General features: G+C 37.8%; 1 protein-coding gene across 1 annotated transcript in view; it reads left to right on the forward strand.

Moving 5' to 3' along the window:
• CHMP4C (charged multivesicular body protein 4C) overlaps positions 1-20,282 on the forward strand; it is a 54,144-nt gene extending 33,862 nt beyond the window's left edge. The window contains exons 2-5 of the mRNA XM_072604977.1: positions 13,078-13,255; positions 15,189-15,303; positions 19,057-19,210; positions 19,445-20,282. Coding sequence (XP_072461078.1) covers positions 13,078-13,255; positions 15,189-15,303; positions 19,057-19,210; positions 19,445-19,506 — 509 coding nt within the window. The 3' untranslated portion in view covers positions 19,507-20,282. The remainder of the gene's footprint in view (positions 1-13,077; positions 13,256-15,188; positions 15,304-19,056; positions 19,211-19,444) is intronic.
• The last annotated feature ends 865 nt before the right edge of the window (positions 20,283-21,147 follow it).

The following is a 21,147-nucleotide window of genomic DNA, read 5'->3' on the forward strand; positions in this document are numbered from 1 at the left end:
TCAAGAAAATTTTGAGCACTCCTCTTTTTTTTTTTTATTTTGTAATGTTTAACGATCACTGCCATACAATTGTGATTTTATCCCCCCCACCTACCCCCCACTCCCCCCCTCCCTCCCCACGACTGCATACAATTCTGTATAGATTCTACATATACTTTCCTATTGAGTATATTTTCACTATAGTCATGCTATGTAGTCAGACTAAGATAAATGAAAGAAATCGTATAACAAATCAGAACATGATACACAAACACATACACATACACAAACATGATCTGCTACAATATGTGAGTGACTTCCATATTTCTCTCTCTGAGTGTGGCAGGCATTTTGCCTTGAGATCCTCCATTGGGATTTTTTTTTTTTTTGGTAAGAAGTTCTTATGTTATTACACAAATCTAAGTCTACCAGAAAAAACTCTCACACACTGTGGTTGTTGCTGTGCATAAAGTTCTCCTGGTTCTGCTCCTTTCACTCAGCATCAGGTCATATAAGTCCTTCCAGGCCTCTCTGAAGTCTTCTTGTTCATCATTTCTTATGGCACAATAGTACTCCATTACATTCATATACCATAATTTATTCAGCCATTCCCCAATTGATGGACATCCCCTTGACTTCCAGTTTTTGGCAACTACATAGAGTGCTGCTATAAATATTTTTGTACATGTGGGACCCTTTCCCATTTTTATGATCTCTTGGGGATATAGTCCTAGTAGCGATATTGCTGGGTCAAAGGGTATGCACATTTTTGTAGCCCTTTGGGCATAGTTCCAAATTGCTCTCCAGAATGGTTGGATGCGCTCGCAGCTCCACCAACAATGAATTAGTGTTCCAACTTTCCCACATCCTCTCCAGCATTTATCATTTTCTTGTTCTGTCATGTTTGCCAATCTTATAGGTGTGATGTGGTACCTCAGAGTTGTTTTGATTTTCATCTCTCTAATCAATAGTGATTTAGAGCATTTTTTCATATGATTATAGATAGCTTTAATTTCTTCCTCTGAAAATTGCCTGTTCATATCCTTTGACCATTTATCAATTGGGGAATGACTTGTATGATTATACATTTGGATCAGTTCTCTATATATTCTATAAATGAGGCCTTTATCCCCGAGCTTAGCTGTAAAAATTCTTTCCCAATTTACTACATCCCTCCGGATTTTGGTTGCATTGGGTTTGGTTGTGCAAAAACTTCTCAGTTTAATGTAATCAAAGTTATCCATTTTGCATTTCATAATGCATTCTATCTCTCCTTTAGTAAAGAATTCTTCCCTTCTCCATAGATCTGATAAATACACTATTCCTTGCTTCTCCAGTTTATTCATGGTATCAATCTTTATACCTAAATCATGTACCCATTTGGACTTTATTCTTGTGTACGGTGTCAGGTATGGGTCTATGCCTAATTTCTGCCACACTGTTATCCAGTTTTCCCAGCAATTTTTGTCAAACAATGAGTTCTTATCCCAGAAGCTGGGGTCCTTGGGTTTATCAAACAGAAGGTTGCTATATTCCTTGCCTACTGCATCTTGAGTGCCAAGTCTATTCCACTTGTCTACCTCTCTGTTTCTTAGCCAATACCAAGTGGTTTTGATAATTGCTGCTTTATAGTACAGTTTGAGGTCTGGTAGCGCTAGGCCACCTTCCCAAGCATTTCTTTTCATTAGTCCCTTTGATATTCTGGACCTTTTGTTTTTCCAAATGAATTTTGATATTATTTTGTCCAGCTCTAGAAAGTAATTGTCTGATAGTTTAATTGGTATGGCACTAAATAGGTATATTAATTTGGGTAGAATTGTCATTTTTATTATATTAGCCCGGCCTACCCATGAGCAACTAATGTTTTTCCATTTACTTAAATCTGACTTTATTTGTGCAAAAAGTGTCTTGTAATTGTGTTCATATAATCCCTGGGTTTGTTTTGGCAGGTAGACTCCTAAGTATTTTATACTGTCTACCCTAACTTTAAATGGGATTTCTCTTTCTATCTCTTGCTGTTGGACTTTGTTGCTAATATATAGGAATGCAGAAGATTTGTGTGGGTTTATTTTGTACCCTGCAACTTTGCCAGAGTTGTTTATTAATTCTAGTAATTTTTTACTTGAATCTCTGGGATTCTCTAGGTAAATCATCATATCATCTGCAAAGAGTGATAACTTAGTTTCTTCTTTGGCTATTTTAATTCCTTGGATATCTTTATCTTGTCTAATTGCTACAGCTAACATTTCTAGTACCATATTAAATAATAGTGGTGATAATGGACAACCTTGTTTCACCCCTGATCTTATTGGGAATGCATCTAGCTTATCCCCATTGCATATAATGCTTGCTGAAGGTTTTAGATAGATACTGCTTATTATTTTATGGAAAGTTCCCTTTATTCCTACATTCTCCAGTGTTTTTAGTAGGAATGGATGTTGTATTTTGTCAAAAGCTTTTTCTGCATCTATTGAGATAATCATGTGGTTTTTGTTAGCTTTGTTGTTGATGTGATCGATAATGCTAATAGTTTTCCTAATATTGAACCAGCCCTGTAGTCCTGGTATGAATCCTACCTGATCACAATGTATTAATCTCGTGATAAGATGCTGTATTCGTTTTGCTAAAATCTTATTTAAAATTTTTGCATCTATATTCATTAGGGAAATTGGTCTATAATTTTCTTTCTCTGTTTTGTCTCTTCCTGGTTTGGGTATCAAAACCATATTTGTATCATAGAAAGAATTTGGGAGGACTCCTTCTTCCCCAATTTTCAAGAATAGTGTATGTAGTATTGGAATTAACTGTTCTTTAAATGTTTGATAGAATTCACTTGTGAATCCATCTGGCCCTGGAGATTTTTTCCTAGGGAGTTCATTGATGGTTTGTTCAATTTCTTTTTCTGAGATGGGGTTGTTTAAGTATTCAACTTCCTCTTCTGTTAATCTGGGCAATTTGTATTTTTTAAAATATTCATCCATCTCGTTTAGATTATCGAATTTGTGGGCATAAAGTTGGGCAAAGTAGTTTCTAATTATTGTTTTAATTTCCTCCTCATTGGAGGTGAGTTCACCCCTTTCATTTTTAATATTAGTAATTTGGTTTTCTTCTTTCTTTTTTTTAATCAGATTGACCAAAGGTTTATCAATTTTATTAGTTTTTTCATAAAACCAACTATTGGTTTTATTTATTAATTCAATAGTTTTCTTAATTTCAATTTTATTAATCTCTCCTTTGGTTTTCAGTATTTCTAATTTGGTATTTACTTGGGGATTTTCAATTTGTTCTTTTTCTAGCTTTTTCAACTGCAAGCCTAAGTCATTGATCTCCTCTTTCTCTATTTTATTTATGTAAGCATTCAGAGATATAAAACTTCCCCTAATAACTGCTTTTGCAGTATCCCATAAGTTTTGGTATGTTGTCTCACTATTGTCATTCTCTCGAATGAAATTGTTGATTGTTTCTATGATTTCTTCTTTAACCCAACCCTTCTTTAGAATTAGATTATTTAGTTTCCAATTGATTTTTGGTTTCTCTTTCCATGGCCTTTTATTACATGTAATTTTTAATGCATTATGATCTGAAAAGGATGCATTGATTATCTCTACCTTTCTGCACTGGATTGTGAGATTTTTATGTCCTAGTACATGGTCAATTTTTGTAAATGTTCCATGTACCGCTGAGAAAAAAGTACATTCCTTTCTATTCCCATTTAATTTTCTCCAAAGATCTATCATATCTACCTTATCCAGAGTTTTATTTACCTCCTTAACCTCTTTCTTGTTTATTTTGAGGTTGGATTTATCAAGTTCAGAGAGGGGGAGGTTGAGGTCCCCCACTAGTATAGTTTTGTTATCAATTTCTTCCTTCAACTCCCCCAACCTCTCCTCTAAGAATCTGGATGCTATACCACTTGGAGCATACATGTTTAGTAATGATATTGCTTCATTGTCTTTTAGCAGGATATAGTTTCCATCCTTATCCCTTTTGATTAGATCTATTTCTGCTTTTCCTTTGTCTGAGATTAGGATTGCTACTCCTGCCTTTCTTACATGAGCTGAAGCACAATATATTCTGCTCCATCCTTTGACCTTTATCCTATGTGTATCCCCCCGTTTCAAATGTGTTTCTTGTAAGCAGCATATTGTTGGATTATGGCTTTTAATCCATTCTGCTATCCGTCTCCGTTTTATGGGAGAGTTCATTCCATTCACATTCACAGTTATGATTACAATCTGTGTATTTCCCTCCAACCTCTTTCCCACCATTTGTGCTTTTAGCTCTCCCGTCTCCCTTCCCCTCCTCAATAGTATTCACTTTTCTCCCCCTCCTCCTGCAGCCTTCCCCTCCTTCTTTTGACCCCCCTCCCTTTTAGTTCCCTTTACTCTTATTACTTCTTTCCTCCCTTTTAGCCACCCTCCCCTTTCTTCCCCCTTCCCCTCCTACTACCTATAGAGCTAGTTAGGCTTATCTACTTAAGATTATTGTTCCCTTCTTTGAACAAATCAGGTGAGAGTACCTCTCAAACAATGCTCATCTCCCTCCCCTCCTTCCCTCTACTATAGTTTTGTACTTCTTCCTGTGATATAATTTGCCATTTTCTGCTTCCCCCTTTCCGCACCTCCTATTACATTCCCTTCTCATACTTAAATCATATTTTTGACATGACAGCATTTACTTTATGCCCGTTCCCTCTACATATATCCCTTTTATCATAATAGCTGCACAGTTCTCAAGATTAACAGGTATCATCTTCCCTTATAGGGAGGTAAACAGTTTGCCCTAATTGAGTAGCAAGTTTTTGTTTTTGTTTTTTCCCCTCTGTTTACCTTTTTATGATTCTCTGGAGACCTGCATTTGAAGATCAAATTGTCTATTGAGTTCTGGTGTTTTGGTCAGGAAGCTCTGGAAATCCCTTATTTCGTTGAATGACTTTCTCCTTGCCTGAAATGTTATGCTGAACTTTGCTGGGTAGTTGATCCTTGGTTGAAGTCCCAACTCCTTTGCCTTACGGAATATTGGGTTCCAATTCTTTCGATCTTTTAATGTAGAAGCTGCAAGGTCCTGTGTGATCCTGACTGTGTGTCCTTGATATTTGAATTGTTTCTTTCTGGCTGCTTGTAGTATTTTCTCCTTCACTTGATAGCTCTGGAATTTGGCAACTATATTTCTTGGGGTTTTGAGTTTGGGATCCCTTTCGGGAGGGGAACGGTGGATTCTTTCGATGACTATTTTGCCCTCTGAGTCTAGTACTTCTGGACAGTTTTCCTTGATGATTTCCTGGAAGATATTGTCCAGACTCTTTTCTTCATCATGGGTTTCTGGCAGGCCAATAATTCTTAGATTTTCTCTCCTGGATCTATTTTCCAGGTCAGTTGTTTTTCCAATTAAATATTTTACATTTTCTTCTATCTTTTCATTCTTTAGATTTTGTTTGACTGATTCTTGTTGCCTCATTGAGTCATTAGTTTCTACTTGCCCAATTCTAATCTTCATCGTAGTGTTTTCTTCAGTTAGCTTTTCCATCTCCTTTTCCATCTGACCAATTTTTCCCTTTAGGGAGCTATTTTCTCCATTTAATTTTTGTACTTCTTTTTCCAATCGACCAATTTTCCCAGTTAGGTTTTGGGTTTCCTTTTCCATCTGATCAATTTTCCCAATTAGGTTTTGGGTTTCCTTTTCCATTTGATTAGCTCTTCCTTTTAGGGAATTATTCTCTCCAGTTAATTTTTGAACTTCCTTTTCCATTTCTTCAATTTTCTTTTTCAGGGTGATGTTCTCATCAGTGAATTCTTTTTTTATAGTTTTAAAATCATTGGCCAGTTTTTCTTTTATATCCTTTTTCAAACGTTCCAGGTAATCTAGTTGTGCTTGCGAGAAATTCATAGTCCCATCTGAGGTTTCAGATGGAAGTACAGTCTCAGCCCTAACCTCTTTGGTGTTTGTGTTTTGGTCCTTATCCCCATAGAAAGATTCTATGGTTTTTTCACTTTTCGTCTGCTTTTTCCGATTCATGATGTTGGCTGAGTGTTGTAGCTTTTGGTTCTTTCAGTCAGAAGGTACAGATCTTTAAGTTGAGCTTATGTGTGTCTGGGCTAAAAGCAGGCTTTTGTTTTTTGTTTCCCCGATCAACCCTGGGGTTATCTTGTTAGGTGTGTGGGAGGTGTGGTCTGGTCTCAGGCTATCTCCTCATCTGACTTGAGGCAAAGGCACGGTCAGGGGATGGTAATCCCAGCTTCCCTATTGTCTTCCCTTTTCCCCTGGAGGGCTGGGGCACGCCTAGAAGCTAACGCGTGTTCCCGCCCCTCCTGGGGCTTGTCTCCTGGCTCTGAGGCTTGCCTGGGTCTCAGTGCGAATTTTCTCTGCCCTGGGTCGTCTGTCCCTCCAGATCGCCTCCACCACAGTAGGAAGAATCCCCCTTTGCCACTTTTCCAGCCTCTGGTGTTATGAGACCACCCGCCCCCTTCTGCTGTTCCCGCTGATCCAGGATTAATCTGGGGAAGAATTTTATGGTTCCCTCACGGTCATCAGGGGGGAGGAGAGAGCACTTACTGATCACTCTGCCATCCCAGTTCCTGGAAGTTCAAGTAGTGACCCACCGAAGTCCGTCTTCAGGCTGAATATTTCAAGGGCTGCTGCGGTGATGTCTGGCACTCAGCGGCTCTCACCGGCTCGGCCTGGCTTATCTCCTGCTCCGCTGGTCTCGCCCGCCACTCTCGGGCTCCTCTGGTCCCCTCCGCCCTGCCGCGCTGACCGCGCTGCGCTGTGCGCCGGGGTCTTACCCCCGCGGAACAGATCCCTCCCGTGGACCCTCCGGTCCAGCCTGGGCTCCGAATCCGTCAAAGTCCGTCACCCACTGGATTTTACACCTCCAAAGTCTGGTCAGACTCTCCTCCCAGAGATATCCAGAGGAGTTTTTCCAGGAGCTTAGGTGAGTCGTTGCTTTCACTCCGCCATCTTGTCTCCGCCCCCCCACTCCTCTTTACAGGATTTTGAATTCCAAATTTTTCTCCCTAACTCCTTCCCCTTTCCTGTTCTAAAAAAACATAGACAGTTTGGTATACTTTTTATATATATGTATATATTTATGTATTTACATATTTTTATATATATATATATGCTATCATGTAAAACATATTTCCATATTCATCACAGTTGTGGAAGAAGAAACAGATCAAAAGAAAAAAAATATGAGAGAATAAAGTAAGTGAAGAATATCAGGGTCCATCAATTCTTTTTCTGAATTTGGATAACATTTTGCTTTGTGAGACCTTTGTACTTGTCTTAGATGATTCTGTTGCTAAGAAAAGGAGTCATGGGGGCAGAGCTAAGATGGTGGAGTAGAAGGATGGACCTGTAAAAGTTCTCCCCCTATAGATCATAAAATACCTGTAAAAAATGACTCTAAACAAATTCTAGAGCAGCATAAGCTACAAAACGACAGAGTGAAAGAGATTTCCAGCCCAAGACAGGCTGGAAAGCTGACAGGAAAGGTCTGTCACATTGAGCTCAGAGCAGAGCACAGCTCAGCTTTGGTGTGCAGCATGGATAGGACTGGAGCAGGCTTCAGGGCATGGAATCACAGGTAGCAGCTGTGGTTCCCAGATTTCTCAACCTACAAACACCAAAGATAGCTTCAGAGGTCAGTAAGAAAGCTCTTTCACCTGGGTGAGAGAAGAGCGAGGTCTGGCCCCAGCCCCAGCCCCAGCCCCAGCCCCAGCCCCAGGGTGACAGCAGCCACTGTGGAAGCAGTGGCCACTTTTGGAGCCCTCAGCCTAAAGACTATGTGGGAATTGAGTAGCTGATCAGGATCTCAGTTTTGAGTGGTAGTCCTGGGGTGAGAAAGAGTGCTGGCGTGGTGGAACTGGTGGTGACTGAGAATTCTACTTGCAGATCCTGGGCAGATAAGAGTGTCTGTGGTTGCTCACAGAACAGAGCACAGGCCAGGAGAGGAGTAAACTCCTCTCCCTTGATTGTGCTACCTTTGAGGAACTGAGAACTTAGAGGTCCTTAGAGTCCCTTCACTTGACAAAGGACTCAAAAGTCAAGTAACTGGCTGGGAAAATTCCCCAAAAAGGGAAAAAAAAATAAGACTATAGAAGGTTACTTTCTTGGTGAACAGGTATTTTCTTCCATCCTTTCTGATGAGGAAGAACAAAGCATACCATCAGAGGAGGACATCAAAGTCAAGGCTTCTACATCCAAAACATACAAAAAAATTTTCAGTGATCTCAGGCCATGGAAGAGCTCAAAAAGAATTTTGAAAATCAAGTAAAAGAGGTGGAGAAAAAATTGAGAAGAGAAATGAGAACGATGAAAGAAAATCATGAAAAGTGATTCAACAACTTGATAAAAGAGTCCCCAAAAATGCTGAAGAAAATAACACCTTTAAAAATAGACTAACTCAAATGGCAAAAGAGCTCCAAAAAGGCAATGAGGAGAAGAATGCTTTAAAAAGCAGAATTAGTGAAATAGAAAAGGAGGTTCAAAACTTCACTGAAGAAAATAGTTCTTTAAAAAAGAATGGAGCAGATGGAAGCTAATGACTTTATGAGAAACCAAGAAATTACAAAACCAAGCCAAAAGAATGAAAAAATAGAAGACAATGTGAAATAGCTCACTGGAAAAACAACCGACCTGGGAAATAGATCCAGGAGAGAGAATTTTAAAATTATTGGTCTACGTGCAAACCATGATCAAAAAAAGGATCCCAGACATCAACTTCCAAGAAATTATCAAGGAAAACTTTCCAGATATTCTAGACTCAAAGGGTAAAATAGAAATGGAAAGGATTCACCAATCACCTCCTGAAAGAGATCCCAAAAGGAAAACTCCTAGGAAGATTGTAACCAAATTCCAGAGTTCCCAGGTCAAGGAGAAAATATTACAAGCAGCCAGAAACAATTCATTTATTGTGGAAAAACAGTCAGGATAACACAGGATTTAGCAGCTTCTACACTAAGGGATTGAAGGGCTTGGGATATGATATTACAGAGGTCAAAGGAGGTAGGATTAAAACCATGAAAACCTACCCAACAAAACTGAGTATAATACTTAAAGGGAAAAAATGGAATTTCAATGGAATAGAGGACTTCCAAGCATTCTTGTTGAAAAGACCAGAGCTGAATAGAATATTTGACTTTCAAATACAAGAAGTGAGAGAATCATGAAAAGGTAAACAGGAAAGAAAGGCCTTAGGGAACTCATTAAAGTTGAACTATTTACATTCCTACATGGAAAGATGTTATTTGTAACTCATGAGACCTTTTTCAGTATTAGGGAAGTTAGAGGGAATATATATGTAGGTGTGTGTGGGTAGGTATGTATATGTACATGGGTGTACATGGGTGTGTGTGAGGGCACAGGGTGAGCCGAATATGAAAGGAGAATACTTTAAAAAAATAAATTTATTGTTGAATGGAATGTACTAGGAGTAAGAGAACAGAAGAGGTAGAATGTACCAAATCATCTCACATAAGAGGGAAGAAAGAGCTTTTACAATGGAGGGGAAGAGGTGGGAGATGAAAGGAAATAATTGATCCTTAATCTAATGGGTTTTGGCTTAAGGAGCGAATAACACACACTCAATTATATATGGAAATCTATTTTACCCTGCAGGAAGGCAAAGGGGATAGGAGAAGGAAGATAATAGAAAGGACAGCAAATTGGGGAAAGGGATAATCAGAAGCAAACACAATTGTGGGAGGACAGGTCAAGGGAGAGTGTAAGGGGTTTGGAACTCTCGGGTTATCAGGGTCATGGTGCCCTCAGGAGAAATCTCTTGAGACGTCATGTCCTTGCATGACTTATGTGATGGACCACCCTTATGCAATAACTGACCTTCACAATTACCTTGAGCAAGAGCAACAACAGCCAAGCATGTAAGCTCAGCACACAGTGTATACGAGCTTCTTGCATGCATGGAAGTAGAATGCCTATATATACTCTAAGCTAGCTGAGAATAAACAGAGTGCATACCATCCTTGCTCCCACCTCATTCATTCATGCCCAGAAGAAAGATCTCATGCAGGCATAAGATCTTTGGGAACTTAGCAGGAGAGAATGGAATAAATGAAGGGCAGGATAGGACAGAGGGAAATGTGGTTAGTCTTTTATGACATAACTATTTTGGAAGTGCTTTGCATTGTTACACATGTATGACCTATATTGAATACCTTGTTTTCTCAATGAGGTTGTGGAAGGAGGGCAGGAGAGAATTTGGAACTCAGAGCTTTAAGAATGATTGTTAAAAATCATTTTTGCATTCAACTGAAAATTAAGCTATCCAGGCATTGGAGTATAGAAATCTATTTTGCCCTACAGGAAAATAAAAGGGAAGGAGGATAGAAGAAGGTGGGTAATAAAAGGGAGGACAGATTGGAGGAAAGGGTGGATGGGATGCATGTTATCCTGGGGTGGGGGGTGGAGAGAGATGGGGAGAAAATTTTGAATTCAGATTCTTATGGAAGTGAATATTAAGAACTGAAAAATAAATAAATTATGCATTTTAAAAATAAATGATTTTTCAGGAACTAAAACTAAAAAAATAAAGAAAGAAAAGGAGTCATTCATAATTGATCATCACACAATGTTGCTGATACTATGTACAATGTTTTCCTAGTTTTGCTCATTTCACTTTGCATCAGTTTGTACAAGCCTTTCCAGGTTTTTCTGAAATGTGCCTATTCATCAATTCTTATTGCACAATAGTATTTCATTACATTTATACACCATAGTTTCTACAGCCATTCCCCAATTGATGGATATCTCCTCAGTTTCCAGTATTTTGCCACCATCAATTGCTAAGATTATTTTTTGCACATGTAGGTCCTTTTCCCTTTTTTACGATTCCTTTGGGATACTAGTAGTGGTACTGCTGGATCAAAGGGTATGCACAATTTGATTGCCCTTTGGACATAGCTCCAAATTGCTCTCAAGAATGGTTGGATTAGTTCTCAACTCCACCAGAAGTTGCATTATTGTCCCAATTTCTCCACATCCTCTCCATCATTTATCATTTTCTTTTTTTTTGTCATATTAGCCAATCTGATTTATGTGAGATGGTATTTCAGTTGTTTTAATTTTCATTTCTCTAATCAAAAGTGATTTAGAGCAAAGATATACATATATCTTTGATTTCTCCATCTGAAATCTGCTTGTTCATATTCTTTGTGGCAGGTCTAATTCTTCTGTGAAGTCTCATTAAATCTTAGATGGATTGCAATAGCCATCTTTTCCCCCCATTTATTGATTAATTATATCTCTTTCTTCTAACTTTCTTCAAGACTCACTGAAATCTTGTCTTCTGCAAGAAGCCTATCCCTTCTCCCCAGATCCTTCATCCAGAGCCTTACCTATGAAATTACTTACCATTTTATGCTACATATATTTTGTATGTACACAGTTGTTTACATCTCTCTCCTCCAACAGAATGGCATCTCCTTTAGGGCAGGATCTGTATTTTGGCCTTTTTGTCTCTAGTGCCTTACACAAAGTAAACATTTAATAAATGCTTGTTGGTTGACTAGTCTGGGAAGAATAAAATCTTGTGGTGATTTTTATTCTTTTTTCCCCCCAACATATATTTCATTACATTTCCAGTTCTGGCCACATTTTCTTCAAATTCTTTGCAGGTCCCTAGGTGTGAATCATGTAGTTGGAAAACCTGAACAGATCTAAGGTTGTTTTTTTTTTTTTAATCAATTAATTGGTCCTTAAAAGGAAATTCTTCTCATCCAGCAACACACTCCATTTAACTCTCTTTTTATTTTTGTTCCTCAAATTCTCATTCATTCGTTTATCATCCTTCTCCAGTGGTCAGTTGAAAATCTCTATGAGCATCATTTTACAGGGCTGGCAGTGAAACCACAAAAGTTAACATCTTCAAGTCTTTTATGGGATTCTCTTTGATATTCTGTTTCTAGTTCTTTTCATGCATATTTCTCCACCATCCACTCTCTTTGAATAGCTCTAACTATTCTAAGAAAGGGCAACACTAAGAAAGATTTCAGTATAAAGTTAACATTCATGAAATCTTTCCTTAGATGCCACATCATAATGTAGAGGTGATCTTAGGTTCTCAAAAGCTCTGCCAACAGGGCACAAGTTCTGGCAGGTCTCCCCTGCTGGAAAGCTCTTATCTATAGGCTTGGTAATAGATTCCAAGTAGTCTATAAGCATGTCTTTTGTCTCAGTACTAGCCTAGCCAGTTTCTGAGAAGCTGAATGTTGGTCATCAGGTAATAACATATTTTGGTTACAGCAACTCAGAAAAGATGATCTACTAAGGCGAAGAAGGGTTGTGATGTGCATTAGTGGAGATGGTATCCACATTGATGGAATCATGATAAAGTCTATGAGCTATGCCTTGTGCTTTCCATTGTGTCATTTTTGGGAAAAGAGACTTGCTTCCTTGACTTCTTTTTTATTTGTTAGTTCTTTGCAAGAATAATATTAACGAAGGCAGGGGATAAAGAGGAGGCGTGGTGTGATGCAAAGAGTGCTAAATGTGAAGTCACAGGACATGAGTTTGAACCTCAGCAATACCACTTACTACTACCTGTGTGATATGGGGCAAGTCACTTAACTTCTCTGGGTCTTAGTTTGCTCATCTGTACAATTATTGAGTTGGACTAGATGACTTCCAAGGCCCTTTCTAACTCTAAATCTGCAATCCTATGGAATGGAGGAATTCTATGAGAGGCATAGTAGACAGACAGCCAGTCTCAGAACCAGAAAGACATGACTAAAGTTTGCCTTTTACGTGGTGGCTGTGTGACCCTCCGCAGATCACGTTACTTTTAGTAACTTGGGCGTTTCACTTTTACACTTCCAGATAACTCTAAGTTGGAGAATCCAGACCCGCATTGGTAGTGAATTTCCTCATCTGAGAATCCCTTACACTAATAAAATCAAAAGTTCTAGTCCCTATCTCTTTGAAATGGAAGATATGGTAGAAAAGACAAGTTTTATTTTCAAATATCTTCATACTCTGGTTGCTGGATCCACCATGCTAAGCCCTGGGTAAGCACTCAATACATAGTTGTTGAATGGATGAATTGGCCTCTGGCTTTCTAAACTTGACTTCTTATTTACCTAGCGGCATTACAGGCACTAAAGAGAAAGAAGAGGTTGGAGAAACAGTTAACTCAGATTGATGGCACACTTTCCACCATTGAGTTCCAGAGAGAGGCCCTGGAAAATTCCCATACCAACACAGAAGTGTTAAGGAACATGGGCATGGCTGCAAAAGCTATGAAGGCAGTACATGAAAATATGTGAGTCGTTTTGGTTTTCTTTCCCAGACAGTTCCTCCTCTGGAAATGATTCTTAGGAAGCAACAAGTGGCTGACTTTAAGCAGAATGGTTTTCATCTGTGCTGATGTGCCTATTCTCCGATAAACCGAATGCAGTATCCTGAATTGAATACTTTATTAGGAGGGAAAAAGGTTTCAGGGCTCCCGTTTATGCCTGGGTGGATTAGAAAGTTTCTTATTGTATGATATGATTTCAGAGGCCAGGAATATTCTACTCTCTGCCTTTTTGCCTACTCCTCCACCTTTTTGCTGAAAGGAATGACTTTGACCAGGGCGGGGATGGGGGTGAAGTTTTATAATTACAGATAAGCTTTAAAATCTAAATATTGACAGAAGTAGCACATGCATTTAAATTCATACTAGGATAGGAGTTATATCCTTAATTTTTTTAGAGCATATTTTGATGGAGAGGAGGGCTAGAGAGAGTCCAGGCATGAATTACCTGAGAGAAAGTACTTCTGGTACCACAAAGTAGGGGAAGAGCAGAGAAAAGGGAAGGCTGGGATCTGTCCATAGTTAGACATGATAACTTCCCTAACGATCAGTTTGACTTACCATTTTGACAACCGCAGAGAGAACATTCTACTTATGTATCAAAGTCAGGATCCTCTAATGACACTGGTGCATCCTGTATTCTAAAATAGATCCTATAATTAGAAGCTAAATATTGCAATTACAGGGGACAACTAGCTTCCATTCCTTCCCTGGCAATGTCCAAACTTAGCATTGCCCCAGACTGCCTTTAGGTTTTACTTCATCTCCTGAGTTAAATATTATCCCCTTCCTGTTTCCACCTCCCGTATTCTCTCCATGATTATTCAAACATTTTATAACATCCCCAGGAACTGGGACTATTGAATTGATTTATTACATTAGGAGTTTGAGGTAGTATCTGTTGATATATCTCAACACAACAATACTCATGTGGTTATGTTTACTAAGAACCTTTGGATGAGAAGGATAATCATTTCCCTTCCATATACAATTAGTTGATTTTGAAAAAAAAACACCTTAGACCTGCTCAGGTTTGCCTAGTACATGATTCACAGCTAGGGTCATGTAGAATTAATTTGGGATCTATAGCATTTAGATAGTTGTCAGACTTCAGGTTGCCAACTCCTTTGTATGGCAGTCTAGGGACTGGAAAGCCCTTCCCACATTATGTGTCCTGATCCACTATACATACGTTCTAGCACTGTGGATATTTGAATGCTTGTACTATGAGTGCTGAGATCATTCAGAGATCATTAGATCTAAAGCTAGCCTCTGTAGCATCTGTAATTAACTTGCCAGTGATGACTGAGAGGCCTATGCAATTAACCAAGGTCCCTGAGCAATCAATATCTGTAAAGGACATTTTTGCAGTGTCCCATATGTTTATATTAATGGCCCCTTCCTGGCAACGACTGCCCAAAACTGCCACTTATGATGTTACCTAAGAGGAATGGTACCTGGTAGCCTATAGCAACAATCCAACAAAAAGTTGGATTTGCCAAATGATGTCTTGTCATAAATGGCTCATATTTAAATTTCTATCATTTTTCTTCCCAACCAAACTATAGAAAGAGTGTCTTGCCTTGTGTTAACTACAAAATAAATTGATCTTTATCATAGGAAGTTCCCTTTTTAAAATCCCTACATGACCTCATTCCCCAAATGCGGAGGCCATTTGGGCAGTATTTATGCCTGTTCAGGCAAGGTTTTTCTTTTATAATGCAAATATATTTTAAAAATTGGTTTTATAAAAATTAGAATTATTTATATGATCTGGCTGTAGAAGATCAGTGAAATAGTAAAGACTTTAAAGTAAATGGGTTCATTTTTTCATGTAAAGTTTAAATTCATAATTTTAAACTGAAAATTCAAGATATTTCAATAAAAATTATTTCCCCAGGGACGTTAACAAAATAGATGATTTGATGCAAGAGATTACAGAACAGCAAGACATTGCCCAGGAAATCTCAGAAGCATTTTCTCAGCGAGTTGGATTTGGTGATGATTTTGATGAGGTTAGTAACACAACAAAATGGAAATAAGAGCTGAGTCCATTGTAAATGTCAGTGCCTTCAGAAGTTTCATCATCTGAAACGCCCTCACCATTCCGAGAATGCAAATGATTTCTTATTTAAAGTATCAATTCAACATACTTTTAATTTCTTTTTTGGACTAGACTTGAGATTTTATTGATATAAAGAATTCTGAGTAAGAAAACTCTCTCTACCAATGCAGATTAGTTCCTGCTTTTCAATTTATAGTCTTAGAGAGTTTTCTAAAGCACTGTAAGAATAGGTGGCTTGCTTGCCCATGCAAGTGACTTGGCTTGCCTACACAGCCAGTATATGTTAGAGGCAGATGTTGAACCCAGATCTAATTGACTCTGAGGTGAAATCTTTGTCTTTTATGCCACACTATGTTCAATCAACATATTTGTTATGCATTTATTTTTGCAAGTAAGAAAAAAAACCAGAGTCTGGGAGTATATAAAGAAAAGAGAAGTATGTTTTGGCAAACAGCCTGTCAAGCTTTTGGCTCTTAAAATCAGGACAAATCAGGATGTGATTATGTAAATAAGTTAAGGACTTTTTGTGATTAAAGCCTAAATAGCTACATTAAGAGGAAAAGAGTACTTTCCCATCTGGGCAGAACATAATGCAGATTGGGTCACTGCAAGGAAGAGACTTAAGAGCTAAAGAGCATTGGAAATTAGAGGGTTAAGCTGACTGTGTTTATTTCTTAGACTATGAAAAATACATGTAGAGTGGCATTATTAACAAACGTCTCATTAAAACTAATCGGTCCAATAACACAGACTATAATTACAAATGGTAGTGTTTCTGCAGTGTGAAATTTCAGTTATTCTGTTCCAAATATACATATATATATATATATCACAGTATATGTATAAGATTTTTAAAAAATTTGATTGTGAGAGCACAACAAAAAATCTGTAACCACATGATATTCAAATGATTCTCAGTGAAAATATGTGCTATCCAAAATCTAGCTTCCAAGAAATAATATCCATAAAAAGCTTTTTCAATGGAGGGGAAAAGGGGGGAGGTGAGAGGAAAAAAGTGAAGCTTACTCTCATCACATTTGGCTCAAGGAAAGAATAACATGCACACTCAATTTGGTATGAAAACCTATCTTACACTACAAGAAAGTAGGGGAGATGGGGATAAGCAGGGTTGGGGGGATGATGGAAGGGAGGGCAAATGGGAGGAGGGAGCAATCAGAAATAAACACTCTTGGGGAGGGACAAGGTCAAAAACGAGAACTCAAAATTCTGTGGAAATGAATGTTGAAAACTAAAAATAAATAAATAAACATTAAAAAATGTAAAAAAATAAAAAAAAGAAACCTGGAGAATAAGAAGTGGAGAATAATGACTTTTATAGATTATGTAGACAACTAATGACCATCAATGTGGCTGAATGGAGAGAAAAGGGAAATGGGAGTTAGGATATCAGGGTTCAAGATCCAGTTCTGCCACTAGTTAGCTACGTGACCTCAAACAAATCACTTAACCTCTCTGCGTCTCTATTTCCTTATCTATAAAATGAAGTGTTGAACTCAGAAAGTATGTAATCTAATATTTGATTTGCAAAGTACTAGACTGATAGCTACTATGATTTTTTTTCTATTGTGTTTCTTAATTCTTCTCCAGTACTTCAAAGATATATGATTTCATTGATCTGGTTACTCCCCTCACTGATGTACATAGCACATTCTTCAAATTTTAGGAGACAATCTTTATAAGTTTATGAACCTCCATATCCAGCCCTTATATTTAACATTTCAGGTTCAGCCTTCTGCATGGCACTAGGTTGGTCTTCATACAACAAATATATAGTCCATCACTGGTTGAAGCCTTTCCAACTTTGTCAGGTCTTAGAGCTTAGATTTCTTAGCATTATTTTTCAGAACCCAATAATCACTATGCCATGATAAGACATCAGGAGAGGATTTTAAAGGTAATATCTGTTAATAGCATGATAATAATTTCTTTTGTTTACTATGATCAATAAACAAGCATTGTTTGCAACTATGGGAACTCATATAGTCTGGGACCATGATATGTTCTCTTGTTGCTTTATTTATCCCTAAGTGTTTTATCATACAAGAATATGTTGAAAGAACCAGGCATATTTATTCTAGGGAAGAGAAGACGCAGGGGAACAGGATAGTTGTCTTCAAAAAATTGGAGGGCTGTCATGTGAAAGAAGAGTTAGATTTCTATATTTCTTCAGAGAGCAGGACAAGAAAAAACTTCCTAGCAATTTAAGGTGTCCAGAAATGGAATGAATTCCTTGTATGTTGCTTATTTGCATATAGCGTGTGTGTGTGTGTGTGTGTGTGTGTGTGTGTGTGTGTGTGTGTGTCTGTCTGTCTGTCTATCTGTCCTGTCAGTCTCAGTTATATCTGACTCTTTGTGAGCTATTTGGGATTTTCTTGGCAAAGGTACTGGAGTATTTTGCCATTTCCTTCTCCAGCTCATTTTACAGGTGAGAAAACTATGACTTGGCCAGGGTCACACAATTGATAAATGTCTGAGACTAAATTTGAACTCTGGAAGAGGGGTCTATCCATTAGCTGCTGTGTGTGTGTGTGTGTGTGTGTGTGTGTGTGTGTGTGTGTGTGTGTTTGTATGTGTGTATATAAACACATGTACATACAAACACATATATACTTCAGGATCATGTGGGTAGATTTGTATACGTGTGTGTGTGTGTGTGTGTGTGTGTGTGTGTGTGTATTATAGTGTCCCAAAAGTTGAGGGTACATTGAAGGTGACCTAAGAGGGAAGGCTCCAGAGATCAGGAGGACTGGGAAAGGCCTCTTGTTGAAGGCAGGACTTTAGCAGAGGCTTGAAGGAAGCCTGAGAAGCCAAGAAGTGGAGATGAGAAGGAAGAGGAGACCATGGATGGAGGAACAGAGAGACTGTAGAATCTGTATTGGGTAGAGGTAGTGCGTTCACACTGTCAAAGTCCCTGATCATTAAGGAAACGGAGTTTTGATGGAAGGAATAGTGACTCTTCTGCTTTTTTCTTACCTGTTTTGTCTGTCATATGACATTTGTCATAAGGAGGTCAGCTTCATGACCTCCTTAACATTAACCATCAAAACACATAGGCTCCAATATGATATTTCACCAATTTCTACACCAATTTATATCTTATTCCTTTTTAAACAAAAGACTTTCCTTTGCAAACAATTGTTCAGATAGATATGTTTGAAATTTTGGCTGAAATAAATTTATTTCAGACTAGATCAGGGATACTTCAGAAGGAACTACTCCATCATCCCTAGTATTTCATACAGTGCCTAGAACATGGTAGGTGCTTAATAAATTCTTGTGGATTTGACTTAACTTTCCCATTCTGTCATAGCAGGTCTCTAAGACTCCTCTTGCTAGAATTTTCTTCTAAATAGGATAGAAGTGGTCCATTGAACGAATTAACTGGCAAGTGCAAACTCTTTCCAGAAACTAGTGAGGTTTTATGCGTTCCCTTAGCATGAATGATTTGAATGGCTGTTTACTGAAGTATTATAAGATTAACCACATCAAATTTGTAAAACCCCAAAATATTCATTTTTAATTATTGCTCAATGTTGTAAGAAGAGTTTAGTTTTAAAATAAAAATTCCATTTCATTGAATTTTCACATATCAGTTTAGAAAGCAGATGTTTCTGTTATTGTGTATGAGCCAATCCACGTCTTAGACATTAAATCTGCTATTCTTTGTTTCACTTATGCTCAGGATGAGTTGATGGCAGAACTTGAAGAACTGGAGCAGGAGGAATTAAATAAGAAGATGACAAATATCAGACTTCCAAACGTACCCTCTACCTCACTGCCAGCCCACCCTGGTAGGCTGCCATCTGTACCATCTACCTCACATCGATCCCGAGCAGGTAAGCTTCCAGCTTCACTCTTGGGAATTAATTGGTTCCCTAGGAAATACCTAACTTTCCCATATCCTACCTATATTAAACAAACTCCGATGTAAAGGACTTGGAGATTACCTAAATGTTGAGGAGTACCTAAATACCTATTAAGTTTTTTTTGAACATAATTGATTTTTGGTCCTTGCAGCAGCTCATCAATCACTAATTTACATCCTTTTTTAATTTTTTTTTGAACTACAGCATCTTCCAGGAGGAAAGAAGATGAAGATGACATAAAACACCTGGCAGCTTGGGCTTCTTAAGACCAAACTACAATTATTATAAGCTTAAAACTACTGGATATGTATAAAATGTTTTGAGTAGAGTTCATTAATATAAAAAAATACTTACTGAAGCCATTTGGGGAAAAAAAATTAGGTAGATTGCCTTACTTTTGTTAGGCCATACTTAATTAAAATTCTGTTCAAAAATCTTTGACATGCAGAAATCCACATACTTTGGTCACAGAATGGAAATGTTATAAGTCATTTAACAGTTTGCAAGTTGTTTAAGAGTAGTGTGGTTAGGACTTCCAGGTAAATTATTGCATTTCCCACTCTTCTGTTTGTGTATGTGCATGGGCATATGTGTGTGACACCTTTAGCACACACACATATATATGTATTTGAGGTGGCTGCTAAAAGAAGTCTGGAACATGGTAATCATTAAAAACATTAGTGTGTACATACTAGGTGTAATTCTAATATAGTCTGTACATACACTAATCATGCTTGAGTTTTTCAGTTTAGAAACTTAAAAGATTCTTTAAATTGATTTTTAATATATCATTTAGGTTCGAAATTAGGTAACAGATACATTTGCAGCGGTTGAGATCTGGGCCAGGTTCTCATGGGTAAGATTTAGGTACTTCATGAGCCATCCATTTGGCCACCATCAATGTTTCAGTGTACTCAGTTTAGTGATTCTCATTCTTTCCTATTTGGTTCATGCTTGTAAATTTATTTCAAGTTTACAGAATAATCTTTGTAAATATGTGAAAGGGAAAATCTATAGAAATAAAAATGACTTGTGAAAAGAACGTGTTAGACTTTCTATTTTTTATTTATAAAAATTAGCAATGTGTTATAGATGGCATGGTAAGTGATAAATGTCATTCTAGATGTGGTTGTATCATAATACAATTTGTCTAGCAGTATTCCCTCATATTTGTATAACACCAATGAGATGATTTGTACTTATAAACATTTAAAGATTGAAAAAATGAAAGCTACGTCCCCTCTTCTCCTCCCTTTTACTCCCATTAACACATAAGCAGATATTTTGTAGTCTAAATCATATCCTCACTCACAAAAAATTCACAGTACACAAAGATATTTTTTGGCACACTAGCTAGAAACCTTCAACTATGTTTCATTTTTAAAAAGTATTTAGTAAACACTTATTGTATACAGAAGACTATGTTAGGAGCTGGGTATAGACAGTTTAGATAAAATGTGGCCACTGATCTCATGGAATTTATAGTTAAGTCATTAGAGATGAGTGGGCTAAGTGGTGCAGGGGATAGAGTACCAGGCCTGAAGTCAAGAAGACTTATCTTTCTGAGTTAAAATCCAGCCTCAGATATACCCTACCTATGTGACTCTGGGCAGGTCACTTAACCCTGTTTGCCTCAGTTTCTTCATCTATAAAATGAGCTGGAGAAGGAAATGGCAAACCACTCCAGTATCTTTGCCCAAAAAACCCCAACTGACAAAGAGTCAGACATGACTGAACAACAATGAAATGGAGATGACTCAGAGAGGAGTAACTATAGTCCAGCATACTGTATGAGTATATGCATTAGATACATACATGGATATGAAAGTGTAACAGCAAACACACCAGCATACCCAGGATGGCTACTAGATCTGCTTTACTAGGAAAGATAGCATTTTAAGGGGTCA

The sequence above is a fragment of the Notamacropus eugenii genome, chromosome 4, assembly GCF_028372415.1.
Source record: "Notamacropus eugenii isolate mMacEug1 chromosome 4, mMacEug1.pri_v2, whole genome shotgun sequence".
NCBI lineage: Eukaryota > Metazoa > Chordata > Mammalia > Diprotodontia > Macropodidae > Notamacropus > Notamacropus eugenii.